At 40.0% G+C, this 21,406-nt stretch overlaps 1 protein-coding gene and 1 long non-coding RNA gene across 2 annotated transcripts in view; both read left to right on the forward strand.

The window, feature by feature from the left end:
- Positions 1–1,093: 1,093 nt before the first annotated feature.
- On the forward strand, positions 1,094–1,795 carry LOC126148520 (uncharacterized). Its single transcript, XR_007530508.1, has 3 exons — positions 1,094–1,234; positions 1,389–1,499; positions 1,659–1,795. It is a non-coding gene; the product is annotated as an uncharacterized LOC126148520 (long non-coding RNA).
- A 2,887-nt stretch (positions 1,796–4,682) lies between these two features.
- Positions 4,683–21,406, forward strand: part of LOC126148504 (U6 snRNA-associated Sm-like protein LSm3) — a 52,866-nt gene continuing 36,142 nt past the window's right edge. Inside the window, exons 1-2 of the mRNA XM_049915761.1 lie at positions 4,683–4,854; positions 6,422–6,529. Coding sequence (XP_049771718.1) covers positions 4,834–4,854; positions 6,422–6,529 — 129 coding nt within the window. The 5' untranslated portion in view covers positions 4,683–4,833. The remainder of the gene's footprint in view (positions 4,855–6,421; positions 6,530–21,406) is intronic.

Genomic DNA, 21,406 nt, shown 5'->3' on the forward strand with positions numbered 1-21,406 from the left:
CAAAGGAAATAACGAAATGAAAAACTTTGTAGCAAATAACAAACAATCCACGAAGAAATGAAATATGCAGATCAGCGCGTGGCCGTGTATCGGGAGGAAACGAGCTTGTGGGTCACATGATCAGCTACGAATGGATGCCGTCAGCCGTCAAAACTTTTCTCCAGAGAACCCTTGACTGTGCTCTGACGTGACGAGATGGCCAGTATGGATGCTGCTAGTTGCAAAATGTTTTGACGGGACTGGACGTGACGTGGCTGCCAGTGTGAATTGGCCTACAGGCATTTCGAATAATTAACTTTCAGGTTAACAGCTGCCACATCACACTTGGGAGCTATTTCCTGCATATAATCCACAATGTATACAATGCTTTATCTCACATATCACGAAGTTTATACTACTCGCTACATGAAACATAGTTTGCTGTTCTTGTAGTTCCAGAAGCTGTGAAAATGTACCTGTCGATCACTGACTTCATTTTTTGGTAATGAAATTAAAACACATTGATATCGAATAGACTAAAGCAGCAATTACTCCATGATAACTGCGACAGCTTGCTCGTGTTTCGAAACACTGCCACCAGGAAGCAGCGGTGGAAGGAAAGTGGCGCCACAAAGGAGAACGAAGTTGAGCTTTTTGTGGTATGACAAAAGTCGTGTCTCTTAAGTTGCGCCACTAAAAACTGAGAGTTCGCCCACGCAACTGCAGTGTGCCATTAGCTGTGGTGGCACTTTCGTTGCGTGTGTGATCTCGGCTATAAGACATGCGGTGTCAAATGCTGTGACGTCCGCGCCACGGTCTGTCTTTGTCGCTCCCCCCAGCGAGATATCTCCGATTGACGGATACGACCTGGTCTACAAGGCAGCGCATTTGGAAGTACAAGTGCAGTGATCATTGATTTGTAGTAGTGATGGGCTAAACTGCGATTTTCCGATATCAGTGATTTCTGTGAATGCTACTTTTCAGTATCTGTTATTCTTAACTGTGATTTGTCGCAGTTAAGAGTCGCAGTTAAGGAACATAGGTCGTGTATCCCTCCGCCACTGCTATTTCTGCGATTTCTGCTACTTCCGCGATTTCTGCTACTTCTGCGATTTCTGCGACTTCTGCGATTTCTGTGACTTCTGCTACTTCTGCGATTTCTGTGACTTCTGCTACTTCTGCGACTTACCACCGTATGAAAAAGTTACATCTGTCAACACAGAAAATTGCATCTCAACAAACCTGTCATTGGCAAGTATGTTTTACGTTTTTTCTTCCGTTGGCGTTAATTTTGTATTAAAGAAACAACTGTGAAAATATTAATAGTGTGATTAATATGTAAGTAGTCGTACAGTACCGTAATAGTTCGTATTTAGAAAATGAATTCTAACATATTGTTATGTTCACAGGTACCTGAACTACATTTCAGTCACTCAGTAAAGTGATAACTCAAAATATCATTGTCAACAGATCTGAAGAAATTGCCACTGCGTCTTTAGACCGTTTTCGTCAGACGAGAGGTTAGTTTCTAAGCGTTTCGATGGACTTAATTACTTCAGTGAGATCGTTCTTGCAAATGTGATATTCATTATAGCAAATATTAGCAATCTACTCTGTCAGTTATATTGCTAGTAATTAATGACAGCAAAAATTGTTTAATAATCCTTGTGTTTTTGCAGACACAGTTCTGACTCTGATTACTGGTTGCTGTACGTATCTATCCACATCAAGGCTGTTTCTGAGAGAGACTCGTGAAGATTCAAGACAGCTGTTAGAGGATTTGCAGTTTAAAAGTTAAATAATTGTGAAATAAGTGTGTGAATGATTAAACTGTGTTTTATTGAAGTTGTGCGATTTTAAAGGAATAATAGATGTCAAATACAGTGAGTGAATAATAAAAATCTCATTTTCCACATGTTTAAGCCGTCCTATACCCATAATTTTCCGCCACTTACTTATTGGTAAACACTTGTTGGAGAGTGACATGCCGCCCGCCCCCCCCCCCCTTTCTCCACAATCTTGGTGTGACACTGACCTGTAACATATCCCGAAGTCTACAATATGCATTTTGAGGCTGTTGATATGAAAGTGGGAAGTACAGATCTTCCAGTTAAATCAGGAATAGCTTAAGTGCATTACTTGAAAGTAACACAGGAAAAGCTTACTTATGTAGGTGGTAGTAGTGTCAGCAAAAAGTTCTTGTGTGTGAAGTTGCCATGTAGAACACCAGGTGTAAAACTCTTCTCCCGAGTCTTGAACTGTGTCAGAACAAAAGTGAGGCATTCATATGACTGTTTTCATTTCTCTACACTTATACAGATGTCTGAGTTCTGCTGTGTTAACATTGCAAAGTCCTGTAGGCATGTGGAGTATTAACCAAAACTGTCATATTGGAAGCAGAATCAAACACATTTGTTACGTTACTTGATATTTTCAGGAGAAAAAGGCAATGTCGCTTCTTATTAATATAATACATTCAGAGTCACAGCAGTATTTGACCAACCATAACTGATGCTGAATGTGCATGTCGTCATATAATATGAAGGGCTTATTTCAATAGTGGTACAAGTCCATTACCTCCACTTTTCTGTCTATAATGCTTCTGAAATTAGTGATCCAAACATAAATAAAGGTTCATCTCTAGCAAGAAGCCATATGCTTGAATATTTCTGGTATCTCAAACGCAGATTTGTCAGCGCTCATTTAACTTTACGACTCTGTATCTCAAAATGAACAAAAATGGACTTGTACCACTATTGAAATAAGCCCTTCATATGCACACACAGCACATCGATCTCGTGAGGCACAAGGCTCTCATAACGAAGTACGTACGTCGGTCAACAGATGACACTAGGAAAAGTATGTTAACTGCGCTTTTTAGTTGCTACTTGCGACTCTTAGTTGCGACTTGTCACGGAAATCACAGTTGGACTCAATAGTGTATCGCAGAGATGGGTGTAGTACGAACTTTGACCCACAGATGGCACTGTTAACCGCGCTTTCTAGTTGCTATTTGCGACTCTTAGTTGCGACTTGTCACGGAAATCGCAGTTAGACTCGATACCGTATCGCAGAGATGGACGTAGTACGAACTTTGGCCAACAGATGGCACTGTTAACTGCGCTTTTTAGTTGCTACTTGCGACTCTTAGTTGCATGTAGGTAGAATAAGGGGAGATGGCGCTATAGACTTACGCTGTACGTTTTTTTGAAGCCAGTGGGCGGGCCCTGCCGCCATCTTGGATCCCCCAAAACATTAGCAGACGAGTGTTTACAATTCCTTCTTGTTCGTTATTTCTGTCGTGTGTACACGATATTTATTTTATATAAAAAATGTTACACTGTTTTAGTGAACAACGCAGCATAAGGAACGCAACTTCAAACGTTTTTCTGGTCTTAAATGCGCATTCGATACAGTAATACGACACCAAAATATGAAGCTTCTGGCCTCAGTATTGTAATTCCTTTTTGTTTATACACTTCGAATAACCTAGAAGAGAAGTATGTGCTATGAAAAGCGTGCTTTCGTAATCCATTTCTATTCACTTTCATTGTGTCTGTGTCGATAATTGATAAAGCCAGAACTCCAAAAGCAATGATTGATAGTTTAGAGGCACCGATTTGTATTCGTTGCATTTTCAAGTCAAATGCAAATTTTAAATGTTGAAGTTTGCAAGAAACTTGCCTAATTTCCTTCGATGTCCCATAGATGTATGCAGGGATGATGTAAACAAGCCAGCTGTCACGTCAACAAAGTGAAAGGTTTGTTAAATTACGAAGGAAAAGAACATAATTTAAGATTGTCAGGCCCTTTGTAGTTCACACATCTACTTTGTTTTTAAATTGTACCTACCAAGTGACATTCAGTGTGTCAAATAACAGCAATTTACAGGGTAACACGACAACACAGGGATTAATGCAATGATCTAAATAGCCTGGACATAGATAGGGAACTTTGCTTTAACAAATATGTAACCCTTTAAGTACTCATAATTTAACCACTGTAACAGGTGTTCCACACATTTTACTGAAGATTTAATTAACTACATGTAGTTACATTACATTTATATTAAATTATCGCATTTTAAAACATTAGTCCCCATTTCCAGGATATTTCATGCCAGGACTTTTCAGTTACTTGGGAATAACCAAACAATGAAAACCAAGTATATTGCTCACCTCCAGAGAGTTCTTCGCATTGGACTGATAGGAAATCTAAAGTCAAATCACAGAAATAAAACCATACTGTAGAGCTTTACAGCGCGTCAGAATTTCAAGTATATATAAGAAAATAGCGCTTAAATAAGTCCACTTACGAATGAAATGGGATTTGTTTAAACTTTAGACTACAATCAGAACGATTAGTACAACCGTAAGCGACGCAAGCCGGCATTTTTTTATCAAAACACTTCACGACCACACGGAATCAAATCACCAAATGCGAATGTTTTGGGGTAGGTAACATGGCAGACCTTCTCTTGGGTTGGCTTCAAGTTTGTGACGTCATGACAACTCCTCTTATTTTTACCTCCATGCTTAGTTGCGACTTGTCACTGAAATCGCAGAAAGTAGTGCTAAATTCGACCAATAGATGGCTCACGTCTTTGAATATGAAATACTACTTGCGACTGCTAACTGTGACTGAAATCGCAGTTAGATTCTGCTACTGTGATATCTGTGACTTCTCAGTCACTGTGATTTCTAACAGATACGCGATTTCCTGCCCACCACTAATTTGTAGGTTTGTGTAAAATAGGATCTTTGCTGATATTTGTTAGCGGGAATATGAATCGTTGTTTATGAAATAGTTAAATAGTCTATAAAGTATAAGACTGGTGGGGAAACAGCTGTCGTAATGGCGGAAGATGGCGACCAGGTAAATAGTTATTGAAGGACTATGAATTTTTTTTGTCATCTTATTATCAATAGTACCTCAATATTTGAGGTTATGAATGTACAAACAAGTGGATTGTGTTTTTTTTAAGCTCAGCTGCTATTTTTATTTCACACTGCTGGATCAAGGCATTTACCGTTTCAGTTAATATTAAATACACGATTAGCGTCAGCATATAGTATTCTTCGTCAGTTACTCCGCCGACATGTAGCCGGCGCATGACTGCACATTAGTGTTGTTCCCTATTTTCACTTTCTTGCTCGTATTTGACATGAATACTGTGACATTATCCCTGATCTAACATTTAATGTTTTAATAATTTTAACTTTAAATGATTATATAGTTATATTGCCACAGTTAGACTGCTGTTTTGGCCAGGGACCCATCATTGACACTGCGCATATTTGTAAATAATCCTTTCACCACCATGATTTGATTGCCTTTGGCTCACGTTGTCCACTGCTGCTATATATAGTGTTCATGTTTTCTCATGTGGCATTACTTCTGAAATGACATTGTCATAAACTATTTGTTCTTCCTAAAATGGCAAGAAACAGTGAGTATTAGTTATCACTTTGTCTAGAATTAACAGATTTTGAGAATGCTTTTGACTTTTTTTGCAACAAGATATATAAAATGGCATTTGAGAAATGAACCATTGTACCTATGATTTGTTACTGTACTGTAAAATAAACAGTTTAAAGCTATAGCCTCTATTTAACTGCTGAAACTTAAATTAAACTTCTAGGCAATGACATTATGTACAAGAAAACTATTCTCAGCAATCCTAGAGCAAGTTGTTACATTCTTCATTCGTGAATGCTGAGGAGGAGACTTTCCATACAAACACTTTAATGCTATGAAAACTACTGATGTCACTTCGTTTCCTAATACATGCATTAGCTGTATGCCACTCATACTGAACACCATGATGACTAAATACCTACACTATACCTAAACTAAATTCTCTGTATGTGCTCCAAAGTGCATGCCCTAGACAAACACAGCCGAATGATGCTGTGGCTAAACTGCCACGAGGTACACCGTCCATTACTACTGTGCGTTGCCTCACCACCAACATTCTTACCTGTACATCACTAGCAGCTGTATGCTGTCATTGATTGCGATGGCAACTTTATATTTCAGATTATTGGTAGTTATTCTTGCTTATCTATCACTTGAGATTTGTTCTAGTAACTAAAAGGAACTGGACACAGTGGCCAGTTTTGTACCTGCAGTTGATACAGCATCCTTTCTGTGTTCCTTTCTGGATGGCTTGCATTCAATCCTCCACTGTTTTAGTGGATCTTGGAGCTTGTAGTAAGTTTGAATGTTAGATGAGGACTCGTATTTCAATCTTCTAAGTACAAACAAATCTGTGTCGTCTTTCTCCTATGCACTAATTTGCCTTTGCTTGTCGATGCTTTGTGTCCTCTTGCTTCCTAAAATACTCTTTTTTGCCAGTGAAATTTCATCATAGTTTAGGTCCCATTCTAAGTGATGAAATAACAGTATCAATACATTTCATCTACCTGCTTGTTACTTTTAGGTTCCGGCTATTACTGTTAAGGAGCCTCTGGATCTAGTTCGCCTAAGCTTGGATGAAAGAATTTATGTCAAGATGAGGAATGAACGAGAGCTTAGAGGAAGGCTTCATGTAAGTAGAAGCATAAATTAGATGGAATATTGAGATTGACTTTTTTATTTAGTTGGCTTAGTTCTATAAACTCTAATGTTTGAGGCCCACCACTATTTCACTTAAGCCATTTATTTATTGCATTGGTTTTATTTAAATGAGACTGTATAGATTCCAGAACAATATTTGTAAAATAGTAGTATATAGTCTGAGAAAGTATTGACTCAGAGTAATACTAAAACGTTAGTATGAATGAAAACCCACTTAATGACTGAGGTACTGGTTAGTTAAAAACATACTAACTCTTATTCGGGAGAAATGCAGTTCAAATCCACATTTGGCCATCTAGATTTAGGTTCCCTGTGGTTTCACTGAATTGTTTAGGTTAAATGTTGGCATGGGTCTTTTGAAAAGTACATGGTTAGTTTCCTCCATGAAGCAGAGATTATGTTCTGTACTAATTTTGTAGTTCAGATATTAAAACCTAATATTACTTTTAAATACAAGGCTTTGTCTATCTTGGACAACACGATCAGCTGATTCTTCTGAGTTATGCCAACAGCCTAATTGTTTTGAGCCAGAAACAAACCTTGATCCTGTTCATCATCGTAATCGCTGACATGGTCCTTGTGTTTCTTGTTATAACCTTTTATTTCCTTAAGTTATATATATGCTGGTGACATATTCTACGACATTATCATTGATGTAGATGACTGATTAAATGCAATTTATGTTAAAAAGGACAAGCCGTTCTCCCTCCATCCTTTATTTAAAATTGCAATCCAGCTGCTGTATGGTCCAGTTCGTGCTTATAGCTGAGCAAGTATTAAGGAATAAGAGAAATTCATAAGACCAGAAGTAGTAGTGAGAGATGGCATACGAGCTAATTCATTACCTTCACCTGTGCTGGGAATGCCCTATAACACAATCAGAATAATCCAGATTTGGTTGCCTCACATTACTCAAAGTAGTATAACTAGGAAGTAGGATGTAACCCTTGGTCTAGCGTGGTCGTGCGGTAGCGTTCTCGCTTGCCGCGCCCGGGTTCCCGGGTTCGATTCCCGGCGGGGTCAGGGATTTTCTCTGCCTCGTGATGGCTGGGTGTTGTGTGATGTCCTTAGGTTAGTTAGGTTTAAGTAGTTCTAAGTTCTAGGGGACTGATGACCATGGATGTTAAGTCCCATAGTGCTCAGAGCCATTTGAACCTTGGTCTAGGGGTAGCATCTTTGATTAGAAATCAAAACATCCTGGGTTTGGACCCAGCTGCTGCTTCAAGTTTGAATAAAAAGTCCAGAATATTGTCAAAGACTTCCGGCATAAGAAATCACATGCGTCTACCAACAGCATGTAGTCAAAGAGGGCGGAGGAGTGTGCTGAGTTTCTGGGCACTCTCTTGCCCTTGGAGTAGTAATCTGTCCCTAAAAGACAGAAGAATTAGAATGATCAACAGCATGAGGATCCAGAAGACAATGTAAAACCACTACATTAAAGACACATTATGTGTATCCACAGAACGTGTAGACTGTAATTGAGAAAGTGTCATGACAATCTCTCCATTGGGAAAAGATTCCAGACTAGCTCCCATTCAGATCTCCAGGAGGGGACTACTAATGGGGAGATGACCATGAGAATAAGACTGAGTAACCAATGAAAGTATAACATTCTACCAACTGGGACGTGGCTTGTTAGACGTTTGAAAGTGGTAGGGAATCTAGAAAACCTGAAAAGGGAAATGCTAAAGCTCAATCTAGTTACAGTGTTGGTCAGTGAAGTGAACTTAAAAGAAGACAAGGATTTCTAGTCAGAGGAGAATAGGGTAGTATCAACAGTAGCACAAAATTGCATAGTGCTAGTAAGATTTCTTATGAATAGGAAGGTAGGGCAGAGTGTTACTGTGAATAGTACACTGATAGGGCTATTCTCATCAGAATTGACAGCAAACAAACACTGACAACAGTAGTTCAGGTGTACATGCCGACATCACAAGCAAAAGATGAAGAGACAGAGAAAGTACATGAGGATACTGAACAGGTAATTCAGTACACAAAGGGGGATGAAAATCTAAGAGTCATGAGGGACTGGATTGTGGTTGTAGACAAAGGAATAGAAGAAAGGGTTGTGGAAGAATATGGACTTGGTAATGGGAATGAGAGAGGAGAAAGACTAATAGAGTTCTACAATAAGTTTCATATGGTAATAGTGAATACTCTGTTCATCAAAAGAGCCGGGAAATACAGGAGGATTTCTGTTAGATTGCATCATGATCACGTCGAGATTCCAAAATCAGATATCGGACTCAAAGACGTACCCAGGGGCAGGTATAGACTCGGATCAAAATTTGGTGTCGATGAAGAGTAGGCTGAAGTTTAAGAGACTAGTTAAGAAGAATCAATGCAAAGTTCTCTGGAGCTATAGATACTGTGATAATGAATAGCTCAGTAGGCAGGTCAGTTGAATAGAAATGGACATCTCTGAAAAGGGCAATCACCAAACTTGGAGAGAAAAACGTAGCTATAAGGAAAGTAACTGCAAAGAAATGATGGATAACAGAATAAATACTTCAGTTGATCAATGAAAGAAGGAAGTACAAAAATGTTCAGGGAAATTCAAGGGTACAGAAATACAACTCGTCTGGTAATCAAATAGGAAGTGCAGGGAAGCTAAAGTAAAATGGCTACATGAAAAATGTGAAGAAATCGAAAAAGAAATGATTGTCATAAGGACTGAATTGGCATATAGGAAAGTCAAAATAACTTTTGGTGAAATTAAAAGAAAGGGCAGTAACGTTAAGGGTGCAATGAGAATTCCACTGTTAAATGCAGAGTAGAAAGCAGACAGCATAAAAGAGTACAGTGAGAGCCACTATGAGGGTGAAGACTTGCCTGATGCGATAGAAGAAGAAACATGAATCAATATAGAAGAGGTAGGGGATCCAGTATTAGAATCGAATTTAAAAGAGCTTTGGCAGACTTAAAATCTAATAAGGCACAAGGGGTAGATAACATTCCTTCAGAATTTCTAAAACTATTGGGGAAGTGGCAGCAAAATGATTATTCATGTTGGTGTGAGACTGGCGGTATACCATCAGACCTTCAAAAAAATGTCACCCCCACAATTCCCAAGACTGCAAGAGCTGACAAGTGTGAAAATTATAGTACAGTAAGCTTAACAGCTCCTGCATCTGAGTTGCTGACAAGAATAATACAAACAAGAATGGAAATGAAAATTGAGGCTCTGTTAAATGACGATAATTTTGGTTTTAGGAAAGTAAAGGCTTCAGAGAGACAGTTCTGAAATTGTGGTTGATAATGGTAGAAGACTGAAGAAAAATCAAGTCACTATCATAGGATTTGTTGACCTGGAGAAAGCATTGGACAATGTAAAATGGTGCAAAATGTTCAGAATCCTGAGAAAACTTGGGTTAAGCTGTAGGGAAAGATGGCTGATATGCAGTTTGTACAAGAACCAAGAGGGAACAATAAGACTGGAATATCAAGAGCGAAGTGCATGGATTAAAAAGGGTGAGAGGTAGCCTCTGGCTCCTGCTGTTCCATCCATATGTCAAAGAAGCAATGATGGAAATAAAAGAAAGAGTTTCATTGAAATTAAAGATGAATATCAGTGTTATGATTTGCTGATGACATTGCTATCCTCAGTGAAAACAAACAGGATTTCTTGAATGAAATAAACGACCTAATGAGTACAGAATATGAACTGAGAGTGAATGGAAGACGAACGTAATGAGAAGTAGAAGAAATGACAACAGTGACAAATTTAATATAATAGTTGGTGATTACGAAGTAGGTGAAGTTAAGGAATTCTGCTACCTGTACAGAAAAATAATCCACAATGGATGGAGCAAGGAGGGTGTAAAAAGCAGATTAGCACAGGCAAAAGGGGCATTCCTAGTGAAGGGAAGTCTACTGGTATCAAACATAGATTTTAATTTGATGAAGAAATTTCTGAGAATGTATGTTTGGAGCACAACATTGTATGGCAGTGAGATATGGACTGGGACAAATGGAATGGGAGAGAATCGAAGCATTTGAGATGGGGTGCTGCAGAAGGGTGTTGAAGATTGGGTGGACTGATGAGGTAAGGAATGAGAGGGGTCTCGCCAGAATTGAAAAAGTAATGTATGGAAAACACTGACAAGAAGAAGAAGGGACAGAATGATGGGACATCTGTCAAGATATCAAGTAATAACTTTCATGGTACTGAGGGGCTGTTTAGAATAAAAGCTGTAGAGGAAGACAGAGATTGAGATACATCCAGCAAATAATTGAGGGCATAGGTTGCAAGTTCTCCGAGGTGAAAACATTATCACAGGAGAGGAATTCATGGTGGACCACATCAAACCAGTCAGAAGACTGATAACTCAAAAAAGAACTGGCAAATACGAAGATAGCCTCATGGCCATAGATCACTTTTACAAGGTTATTGGAAATGTTTGAGTAATACAATTTAAGAGCAACAAAATACATACCTACAGGTAGTCGTCTGTGTTGTTATAGTAGAAACCACCCCAGCATTTGCTAGAAGTAATCTAGGGTAATCAGGGGAAACCTAAATCATAATGACAAGATGAAAATTGGAGCCTCTACGCACCCAGTTTGTTTAAAGCAGTGCTATCTTATTCAGCATATTCCTAGTGTGCAGTACTGTTTCGCATTAAAAGTTATTTAATAATGTAAAAGACTAGTGCTACATTTCATTCATATATCTCACATACGCACATGCACATTACGTAAGGACCATAGCAGTGAGGTGGCCCTTTTTTTCCCTCCAAAGTAGGCTCTTTAAGTACGTGTATAGAGTTTCTTGGGAGCCTGAACGAATTAAGAAGAAAAGTAAAACATATCCAACCAGGTACTCTTTTTTACAAGTTGTCTAAGTTCCTAGACTCACCATTTGAAAAATTCTGTTATGTAGTTACATGGTAAGCTGCAGTATTATAATAAAGTTGGATAACAAGTAGTAATGTAAACAGGACTCACTATTTATAGATGTAAGCAAATGTTTACTTTGTAAAACATCAATGTAAAAGAAAAATATTAAGCTACGAACAAGAGATAAACAGCAATTACTTGATATAACTGAGGAGGAAGCAGATTTTTTTCAAAGTAGGAGCTTTCTTTCTAATTTATTTTATTAAATTTAGCCGCCATGAGCATCAATAACATTAAACAACATAGTATAGTTTGTTGTTCACACAGTGATAGTGCTGCTGTTGGAATGCATGCTGTCAACTTGGTGCCTTCACAGCACTGGGTGGCTACCTTCTTTTTATGACTGACTCCCAGGTGAGCGGCAGGCCCGAGCCTGTGCCAGCTAGCTGCTCAGCTTCGCTGTCCAACACAGAGCAGGCACCCACCACAGCCTTCTGTCATGCCAGGTAGTGTGGTTTAAACACCATCTATCCTGATGCATTGTATGCTGCAGCCACAAGGCAGTTGAACAGCGAAGGGCTGCCTCTGTCATACATCAAACAGCATGCTGATGAGATGCAGCTTTGAGCTTGGACCAGGTAGTTGCTCAGCTTCGCTGTTGCTATCCAACACTCAGAGCGGGCACTCACCATTGTATATGGTCACGCCATGTACTGCAGTTTAAAAACAACCTGTCTCAATGTGTTGTATGCTGCAGCCACAAGGTGGCTGAGCAGCGAGGGGACACCTTTGTCATCTCTTAAAATGATGCACTACCATGTGTCAGTTACCTGTGGCTGCACCACCGTCACAGTCACCACCACCAGCTGCTGTCACCGTCAGTATGTGTGCCTCACTAATTGGGCAGGCAGCTGACATCAGTACACTGCACAACCATAGCTGGTTACATCACAGAGGACAAGACCCCTCCCTCCAGCTATGACTCTGTCTTTATAACTGTCATTAATAAAGGACTTCCTTAACCAGGGATGTTTTACTGATGGTCTGCCGTTCGTATCCAGTCAATACCATCTCTGCAGCCCACCTAGGTGGGGAAATGGCTCTCTATCACGACTTGCCAACAGCCAGTTCACATGCCACCTTAGGGGTCACCTCCTGACTTCTAACTTAAATAGTTTTCATGAAATTTTCTTGGAACATTTCTGCAACAAAGAGGCTGTGCTGAATGTTGACTTCAGATCTTGCATTATGTTAAATGTTAAGTTTTGTAGTTCGTTCGTAGAGTTTATGTTAATACATTTAAGAGGGTAGACTCGGTGATTTTATGCCTGCCATTATTTGTATGTATGTAATGTAAACGAACAAAAAATGTAATAGAGGCACTATTTTAAGGTTTAACTGCAAAGTTAGTGCCACTGTGGATATCCACATCCATGCAGGCCTGTAACAATGGTCTTTTTACCGAACTAAATGGCTGAGCATAGCAGATGGTGCTTCTTGTTTTAGGCAATAGCTGCAATGATGAATGATTGAATAGCTTTAAAAAAAATGTGTAAGAGAATGCCTTTGACATTCTTCGTCAAAGTCATGAAAGCACAAAAAATACTCATTCTTGTATTTAATTTACATTTATGTGACGTTGATGGGTATTATTCCAGACATACTAAGATTCAGAATCTTATGTTGTAAAATAGTTCAGATTTAAATTCATAGAGCTATACATATGTTCCAACTTGTAATGGTGCCAGTCACAGTATCTGAAAGTTCATTCACTGAATATGTATAACTCAGAAATCTACACCTTAAATTTGGTAGTGGAAAATTCTTGATGCAATATTAATAAAGGCTACAGGTACCACTCATTGCATAGTAAGGGTGTTGAGTCTTCAGTTATTATTATTATTTCATGTGGCTCAACAGCCGAGAGACAAGTCTTTCAATTAGAAGCCACTTCAACTTTAGTGTTCCTAATCTACCCCAGTTGTCAATTGGAGAAAGAAGCCTACAGTTTAATGTGAAATTCAAACTGTGCCATTCCTGGTGGCGCCTCACATAATTGAGAGGTGCAAGCTACATTAAAGGCAAACTTAAAATTTCCGTAGTCCAACCAGCATTTAATCCCGCAGCACCTTGTTCCCCAGGCGGTGCTTCACTGCTAGCCCACTAGGTCTAACAAGTCAGCGATATGTACACAAACCAGACTGAGAATGTTGCTGAGATTTGGACGAATCTGTCATCAGTTAACAGAATACACCTGCACAACTACGTTGTGCTGGCACTACAACTAGCTTGGGATGAGGGGTTGTGTCTGAAGATGTGGGGAAGAGGAGAATGGAGGTGGACAGCAGTATGGAGGGTTGGATGGAAGAGTGGTTGACAACTGGGAGGCAGAACCACCAGGAGCAGGGGATGGGAATGTAGTGCTGTTATCTCGTTCTGGTGCAGACAGAGCGAGCTGTGTGTGGAATTCAGTGACAAGGAAGAGTGCATTGGGAGGGGTAGTGAGAAGAGAGGAAGATGACTGTAGAGAGGAAGATGACTGTCCAGAGGACAATGTGAATGCAAAATGAGTGATGTGGGGGTCATGGGGCAAGGTTGGAGGTGGGTGTGTTGGGAGGAGGATCCAGATGCTATAGGTAGTGAAGCAGCCATTAAGGTCGAGCATGTTTTGTACAGTAGCAAGTTTTGCCTCTGGGTGGTCAGTTATGCTCTTTGCAACATTTTGGTGCTGGCCATTCGCTCTGGTGGATAAGTACTTGATGGGCATTCCTATTTAAACAGGTAGTTAGCATTTACAGCAGAGGTGGTATACGATATGACTGCATTTACAGGTGGCCTTGTGTCTGATACAAATGCTATGTCTGTGACTGACCTGGAGGAGGATGTACTTGGTGGGTGTGTTAGACAGGCCTAGTACTGGGTTTTCCACAGGCATGTGACTCCTGTGTCAAGGGGGTTGGGAGTATGTGTGAGGAAGTGATGGACTACTGTGACTTGTAAATACAAGGGCTGTTCAAAAAGTATCTGACATTTCTTTTTGTTGAAACCGACAATGGTGTCGGGGCATGTACATGCTCTGTTTGTTAATTTGGAGTTTTTTGGCCAAACACAACACAGTTGTAGTTTGTCAGCCTGACTATTCCTATGACCTAGCACCGAATGACTTTTGGTGTTTTCCTGAACTGAAAAAGACTCCGGAAGGGACCAGATTTCAGAACAGGGAAGATGTGCGGAATTCGACAGAGCAGCTGCACACAGTACCAAAAGAAGCTTTCCAGCGATCGTTCCAGCAGTGTTGGGAAAGGTGTGTTGGAGGTGAGTGGGGCTACTTTGAAGGTGACAAGTATCAATTGTATCTAAATAAAGATTGATTTTGTAGATAAAAGTGGGATACTTTTTGAACAGTCCACATAGGTTGGTTGGAAGAATACAAAATTGTGAAGGGACAAGAAGGATTGTGAACATGTTTGTTCATTGTTTCTAGACACAATGACAAGTAGTAGAAACACTGGCAAAGAAAGTGATTAAATTATTTATATTGGTTGATGACTGACGTGCTCCTTTGCAGTTGACTCTTAGGAGGTGGTCAGAGGATTTAGGGATATATGTGTATATCACTTGGGAAATCTATCTGCAGACATGTAGAGTTGAGTTTATTGAACATGATGTCCCTAATCACCATATTCCACATTATAGTGAGAGCTCATAATTAAGATTCATGGAATGTGCAAGAAACATAACTAACTGAATCATGTAGGTAATACACACTTCTGCAACAGAAAACTCAACATGAAGATAATTTGCCAGCGAGTTGGTTGGATGGCTCTTGAGGATGAAATAGTTCATTGTGCCATCTTTGGGTCTCCTATCACATTCCAGCTCTGCCTGAGTTGACCGTCCTTCCCCTCCTCCCCTCCCTCCCAATCAAAAATACTATAGTGTGTCGGGTGAGCCACTTGTTAGAATTAACATTCACATAAAGTACCTCTGCAAACTAATCATCCAGACCAATCGACATTGGAGTGAAAATTGTTACTGATAGTATATCTGTATTGAAAAGCATTTATTGTTATTGAAAAGGAAGAAAGGGAAATTTGGTTACCCTTTGACAATTAAACTTTAAAAACTGTGTCTGTGACATTATGTTAGTCATACATCCTTGGATAAGAGTGACATCTTAAGTGCCAGAAAGAAGTATACTCCACTGTTGAAAAAGGATTATGTCCTTAACACAACTTGTTTCATACTGAGGTTATTAGAATATTGAAGGAAAAAAACTGAAAGAGTTATTTCTTAAGGCCAGGGTGTCATTCAAATGAGCAAAAAATAGTGTGTGTTAGGCAGCGGCAGCCTGCACATATTGATTGTCAGATTTTTTGGCGAATATGTTTGCATGCATACTGTAATGTAAATCATTTTGCAAGCAGGCTTCACAAGTTTTTTAACTGAGCCAGGCTTCTCTGGTGCAGAGCAATCCCACAGCAGTTGTGACACTGCGTCGAACAGTGGGCTATAGAAATTTTTGTAACTCGTGGATTAGAAAACATTTTTGTCCCAACATTCTACACACACACACACACACACACACACACACACACACACACACACACACCTTTCAAAAATTGCAATAAAAAATTTGAATTTTCAGCCATTTTGGATGGGACTCTGGCCTTAAAGGGGATATTGTTTTGAGTAATATCAGGAAATGAGTTAAATATGAGCTTGAGAAAACTTCAGTTCAGTCCTTTTTTTTTTTACCAAGAGTACATTAAGGCAGGTACCTTGTGTCTGAAAAAGTGGGCATATATTTAAAACCATCTTGCAATGCTATGGCTACACTGTACTTGTATATAAGAGACAGGCAAAATGTCGAATTGCAGCCCACAAAACCTGTCTCTCATGCTTATTCCCAGAAGTCTGTGTCATTTGCTACAGTGTCGTACAGTACAGTACAGTACAGAGCAGAGACTGTCTAACATTTTATTGGAAAAACAAAGTACAGATATTGTTTTAATCTGTTGTAAATGTGGGATACCAGTCAAAGTTAAAGTTTCAGCGAGATTTCTGTGCTTCTTACTTGATTTTAAACTTCATGGTTGCTGTACCTGAGGAGTCTCAAAAAACATCAACAAGATCCAGAACATATGTGGATGCTTTAGATCTACATTTCTAAAGATAATTAATGGTATCCATCATGGAAGAATTAGGCTATTAATTATCAAAAAACTCCATTTGCATAACATTTCATCCATAACTGGGTTCGACCTTTAATTAGGGCATTTCAAGATGTTCTGAAAACTGTCACACGTATGATAGATACATACACACTGAATATAATAGAAGATAAAAAAACCTAGGTGCACACATTTACAAGTGCAGATAAAATATAAAATTTTCGTTGCTGTAGAGAAGCGGAAGAAAACAGAAAGTTACTCTGCGAGGAATCTGCAGTCCACTCAGAAACAATGGGTCACAGTTTTGTGATGATGAGGAGCTATGCCACATAATCTGCCATGGTATAATGGTCGTAACTGCTGGCTGCTAACATGCTAATCACCAGCTCAGTTCCCGTCTTCTGCAATTCTTTTTTCATTAACATTTGTGATTTCTGGCAAGTATTTATGGTATTACAATGAAATGAATACCCTTAGCTGCATACAGGTGTTGATATAAGTAAGCAGGGACAATTCAAAATGTCTGTCCTGACCGGGACTCGAACCCGGGATCTCCTGCTTACGTGGCAGACGCCACCAAGGACACACAGGATAGTGCGACTGCAGGGACTTATCTCTGGCACGCCTCCCGTGTGACCCACATTCGCAACTTACTGTCCCGTACTACATTCATAGTGCCCCTGCTCATTACACTCATTACTCACGGCTTTACTGCCGATCCCCGTAAGAGTTTGGGCACTGTTTGTGCATCCGCACAGAAGAAGAAGATGGTCAAATGGCTGGTGAGCCTTAACTACATATATATGAAGATGGTATCTGTTCTTTCGGACTTGTCTGAAAGAACAGATACCATCTTCATATATATAAAATTATTTATGGTATTGTGTTGTTCTGTAGAAAATTCTTTGTATGTATAAAAACGAATGTTCTTTGATGGGGTGGGCAGTTTGGCTGTCTCTTTTTGAGCTGATGATGCCCATGGGGACAAAAAGAATGCCTGCCCAGGATAATTTTGAGGCTCTATTTACTTAAACACTTTCACTCTCCTTCTCTTCAGCTTGCACATTGATGGATTATTCAAAGGTCTAAACTTATACAAGTTTATTGATTGCTTAAGTTGTTTGTCCTCATCAGGATGTAAATACATGATATATCCCCAATGAATTTACTGAATTTCATACAAATTTGGATGCATTCGTAGTGGCACTAGTGTGAGTGAGACTTGATTGCTGTAAAGTTGTTACTCAGAATGGATTACACAAATGGCATTCATGTTATCCAACAGTTGCATTCAGTCCACAAAAATTCTGGATAGGCAGAGTTGGCTGGTATAGTGGCACATGGAATCAACAGCAATTTAGTCAATACTGCAAAGAAGGAAACTTATGGGAAACACACTGTAGCATAGTATTCTTTCACTGTCAAGAACAATGAGCTATGACTCGAGAATGATTAGCAAAATGTAAGGATTAATTAATAAACTGTGGTCCATAAAAATCTGTCTTTCACCTTGGACACTTCTCCCTTTGGCCATTCAGACGGGATATAATTAACCTTACCCATCTCTGAACAGGAAATTATATGTTAACGTATGGCTTCATATTCTGGCAACAGGGACCATTAGTTCATAAAGTTTGAATCAGACAAGGTCCACTGTATAAACTAAACTCAGAGGTGTTTTATTCTGCCTTTGCGAGTGAGTGGTCAGTGCGCCTGACTGCCATGTGGGGGTCAGGTATCAGTTCCCAATACTGCAAGGGATTTTCCTTGGTCGGAGGACTTGAACAGAGTTCAATCAGGCTTATGATGCCAGCTGAGGGAGTTACTCAAACGGGAAGTAGTAGGTCCAAAAAGTTCAGGAAAGGAGACAGTGGCTAGGAGAGCAGTGTGCTGATCTCATGCCCCTACATACCACATTCAAATGCATTATGTTAGAGGATGACGTGATGGCTGGTTGACCTTGCACTGTCCTTTGGGCTTGACCTCAGACTTTAATACAGGTTTTGTAAAGATATTTATGTGCATGAGGGATGCCCTTAGAATAGACTGTTCCAACTCAGCTCTAGGTGCCTTGATCACTCCCAGCTTGTCAACTGGGCAGGTGGAGGTTGTAGGCTGCTCATCAGGTGGCCCTATTGCACCTAGTTCCATTGCCTGCACGCTTATGATGGGAACAACCAAATGAAAACAATTAAGTCAATCAGTTGTTAGAAAACGGTCAACTCGTCAATTTTCACACATTCATCCATGTGAAACCAGTGTAAGGGAGCAACCAAATGTAAATGTCGTGTGACTTGGGCCTCCCGTCGGGTAGTCTGTTGCCGGGTGCAAGTCTTTCAATTTGATGCCACTTTGGCGACTTTTGCGTCGATGGGATGAAATGATGATGATAATGATGACAACACAACACCCAGTCCCTGGTCGGAGAAAATCTCCGACCCAGCCGGGAATCAAACCCGGGCTCTTAGGATCGACAGTCTGTCACACTGACCACTCAGCTACTGGGGGCGGACAGCAACCAAATGAAAACAATAGATTTATTCGACAGTAGTTTTACATACCGGTTGAACTACTTACTCATTCCAGTGAGTGAATCCAGTCTGTAGGAGCAACCAGATGAAAACACGCGATTTAGTTGTTTGTAGTTTTAGGTATCGGCTGGATTATCATTCATTCACATTTTTCGAGTGAAACCAGTCTGTGGGAGCAACCGAACTAAATTCAATAAAACCCATTGCAGCTTTGCATTGAATTATTCATTCTTTCTTCCCAAGTTTCTCTATCAGTTGAACCATATATTCATTTTCTTTCTTTCTTTCCCTTTTTTTCAGTTGAGACCCCTTTTTAGAGTTTTAGTTGACTGAGCCATCCACTCATTCTTAAGTGAAACCAGTACTTTCATCGGTGAAGTAAAGAAATGGTACACAACCACGGTAAACATGCTCCAGAGGATAGCCCTGTCTCCAGGTGTACATGAAAAAGTCTCAGAAGGTACACTGCAGTTAAAATAAGCGTTATACATATTCATTTCATTATGTATTGAAAGGATGATTTTTCTTTTCATCATCTAAATTCTTCTTTTCATCATTTAAAATTGATTTATGTATTGCTGTGGATTAAATTGTTCCAGATACAATTAATACACAACTAATTAAGCTCGTGTATCATTGGAGGTACAACGTTGAGAATAAAACGCCCAGTTGGGATACATGAAGAAAGGAACACTGCTAAATTTTAGTGACTTCTTGCCTTTCATTTTACTGAAAATGTGTGATCTACATCTACTTCTATACTCCGCAAGCCACCCAATGGTGTGTTGCAGAGGGCATTTTACGTGCCACTGTCATTACCTCCCTTTCCTGTTCCAGTTGCGTACGGTTCGCGTGAAGAACGACTGCCGGAAAGCCTCCGTGCGCGCTCGAATCTCTCTAATTTTACATTCGTGATCTCCTCGGGAGGTATAAGTAGGGGGAAGCAGTGTATTCGATACCTCATCCAGAAACGCACCCTCCCGAAACATGGACAGCAAGCTACACCGCGATGCAGAGCACCTCTCTTGCAGAGTCTGCCACTTGAGTTTGCTAAACATCTCCGTAACGCTATCACGCTTACCAAATAACCCTGTGACGAAATGTGCCTCTCTTCTTTGGATCTTCTCTATCTCCTCTGTCAACCCGACCTGGTACGGATCCCACACTCAAGTATAGATTGGACGAGTGTTTTGTAAGCCACCTCCTCTGTTGATTGACTACATTTTCTAAGGACTCTCCCAGTGAATCTCAACCTGGCACCCGCCTTACCAACAATTAATTTTATATGATCATTCCACTTCAAATCATTCCGCACGCGTACTCCCAGATATTTTACAGAAGTAACTGCTACCAATGTTTGTTCCGAAACCATACAATAAAGGATCCTTCTTTCTATGTATTCGCAATACATTACATTTGTCTATGTTAAGGGTCAGTTGCCACTCCCTGCACCAAGTGCCTATCTGCTGCAGATCTTCCTGCATTTCGCTGTAATTTTTTAATGCTGCAACTTCTCTGTATACTACAGCATCATCTGCGAAAAGCCGCATGGAACTTCCGGCACTATCAACAACATGCTGTGTTCTGTTTGCTAAAATCTCTTCAATCCAGCCACACAGCTGGTCTGATATTCCGTAGGCACTTACTTTGTTTATCAGGCGACAGTGCAGAACTGTATAGAACATCTTCCGGAAGTCAAGGAAACTGGCATCTACCTGGGAGCCTGTATCTAATATTTTCTGGGTCTCATGAACAAATAAAGCGAGTTGGGTCTCACACGATCGCTGTTTCCGGAATCCATGTTGATTGCTACAGAGTAGGAAATGACATGATATGCGAGCAAAAAACATGTTCTAAAATTCTACAACAGATCGATGTCACAGATATAGGTCTATATTTTTGCGCATCTGCTCGACGACCCTTCTTGAAGACTGGGACTGCCTGTGCTCTTTTCCAGTCATTTGGAACCTTCTGTTCCTTTAGTGACTTGTGGTACATGGCTGTTAGAAGGGGGGCGAGTTCTTTCGCGTACTGTGTAGAATCAAATTGGTATCCCGTCAGGTCCAGAGGACTTTCCTCTGTTGCTTTTCTATTCCTTTGACACTTATTTCACTGTCAGCCATTTTTTCGTTGGTGCAAGGATTTAGAGAAGGCACTGCAGTGCGGTCTTCCTCTGTGAAACAGCTTTGGAAAAAGCTGTTTAGTATTTCAGCTTTACGCGTGTCATCCTCTGTTTCAATGCCATCATCATCATCCCAGAGTGTCTGGATATGCTGTTTCGAGCCACTTGCTGATTTAACGTAA

This window comes from Schistocerca cancellata, chromosome 2 (assembly GCF_023864275.1).
Source record: "Schistocerca cancellata isolate TAMUIC-IGC-003103 chromosome 2, iqSchCanc2.1, whole genome shotgun sequence".
In the NCBI taxonomy this organism is placed as follows: Eukaryota; Metazoa; Arthropoda; class Insecta; order Orthoptera; family Acrididae; genus Schistocerca; species Schistocerca cancellata.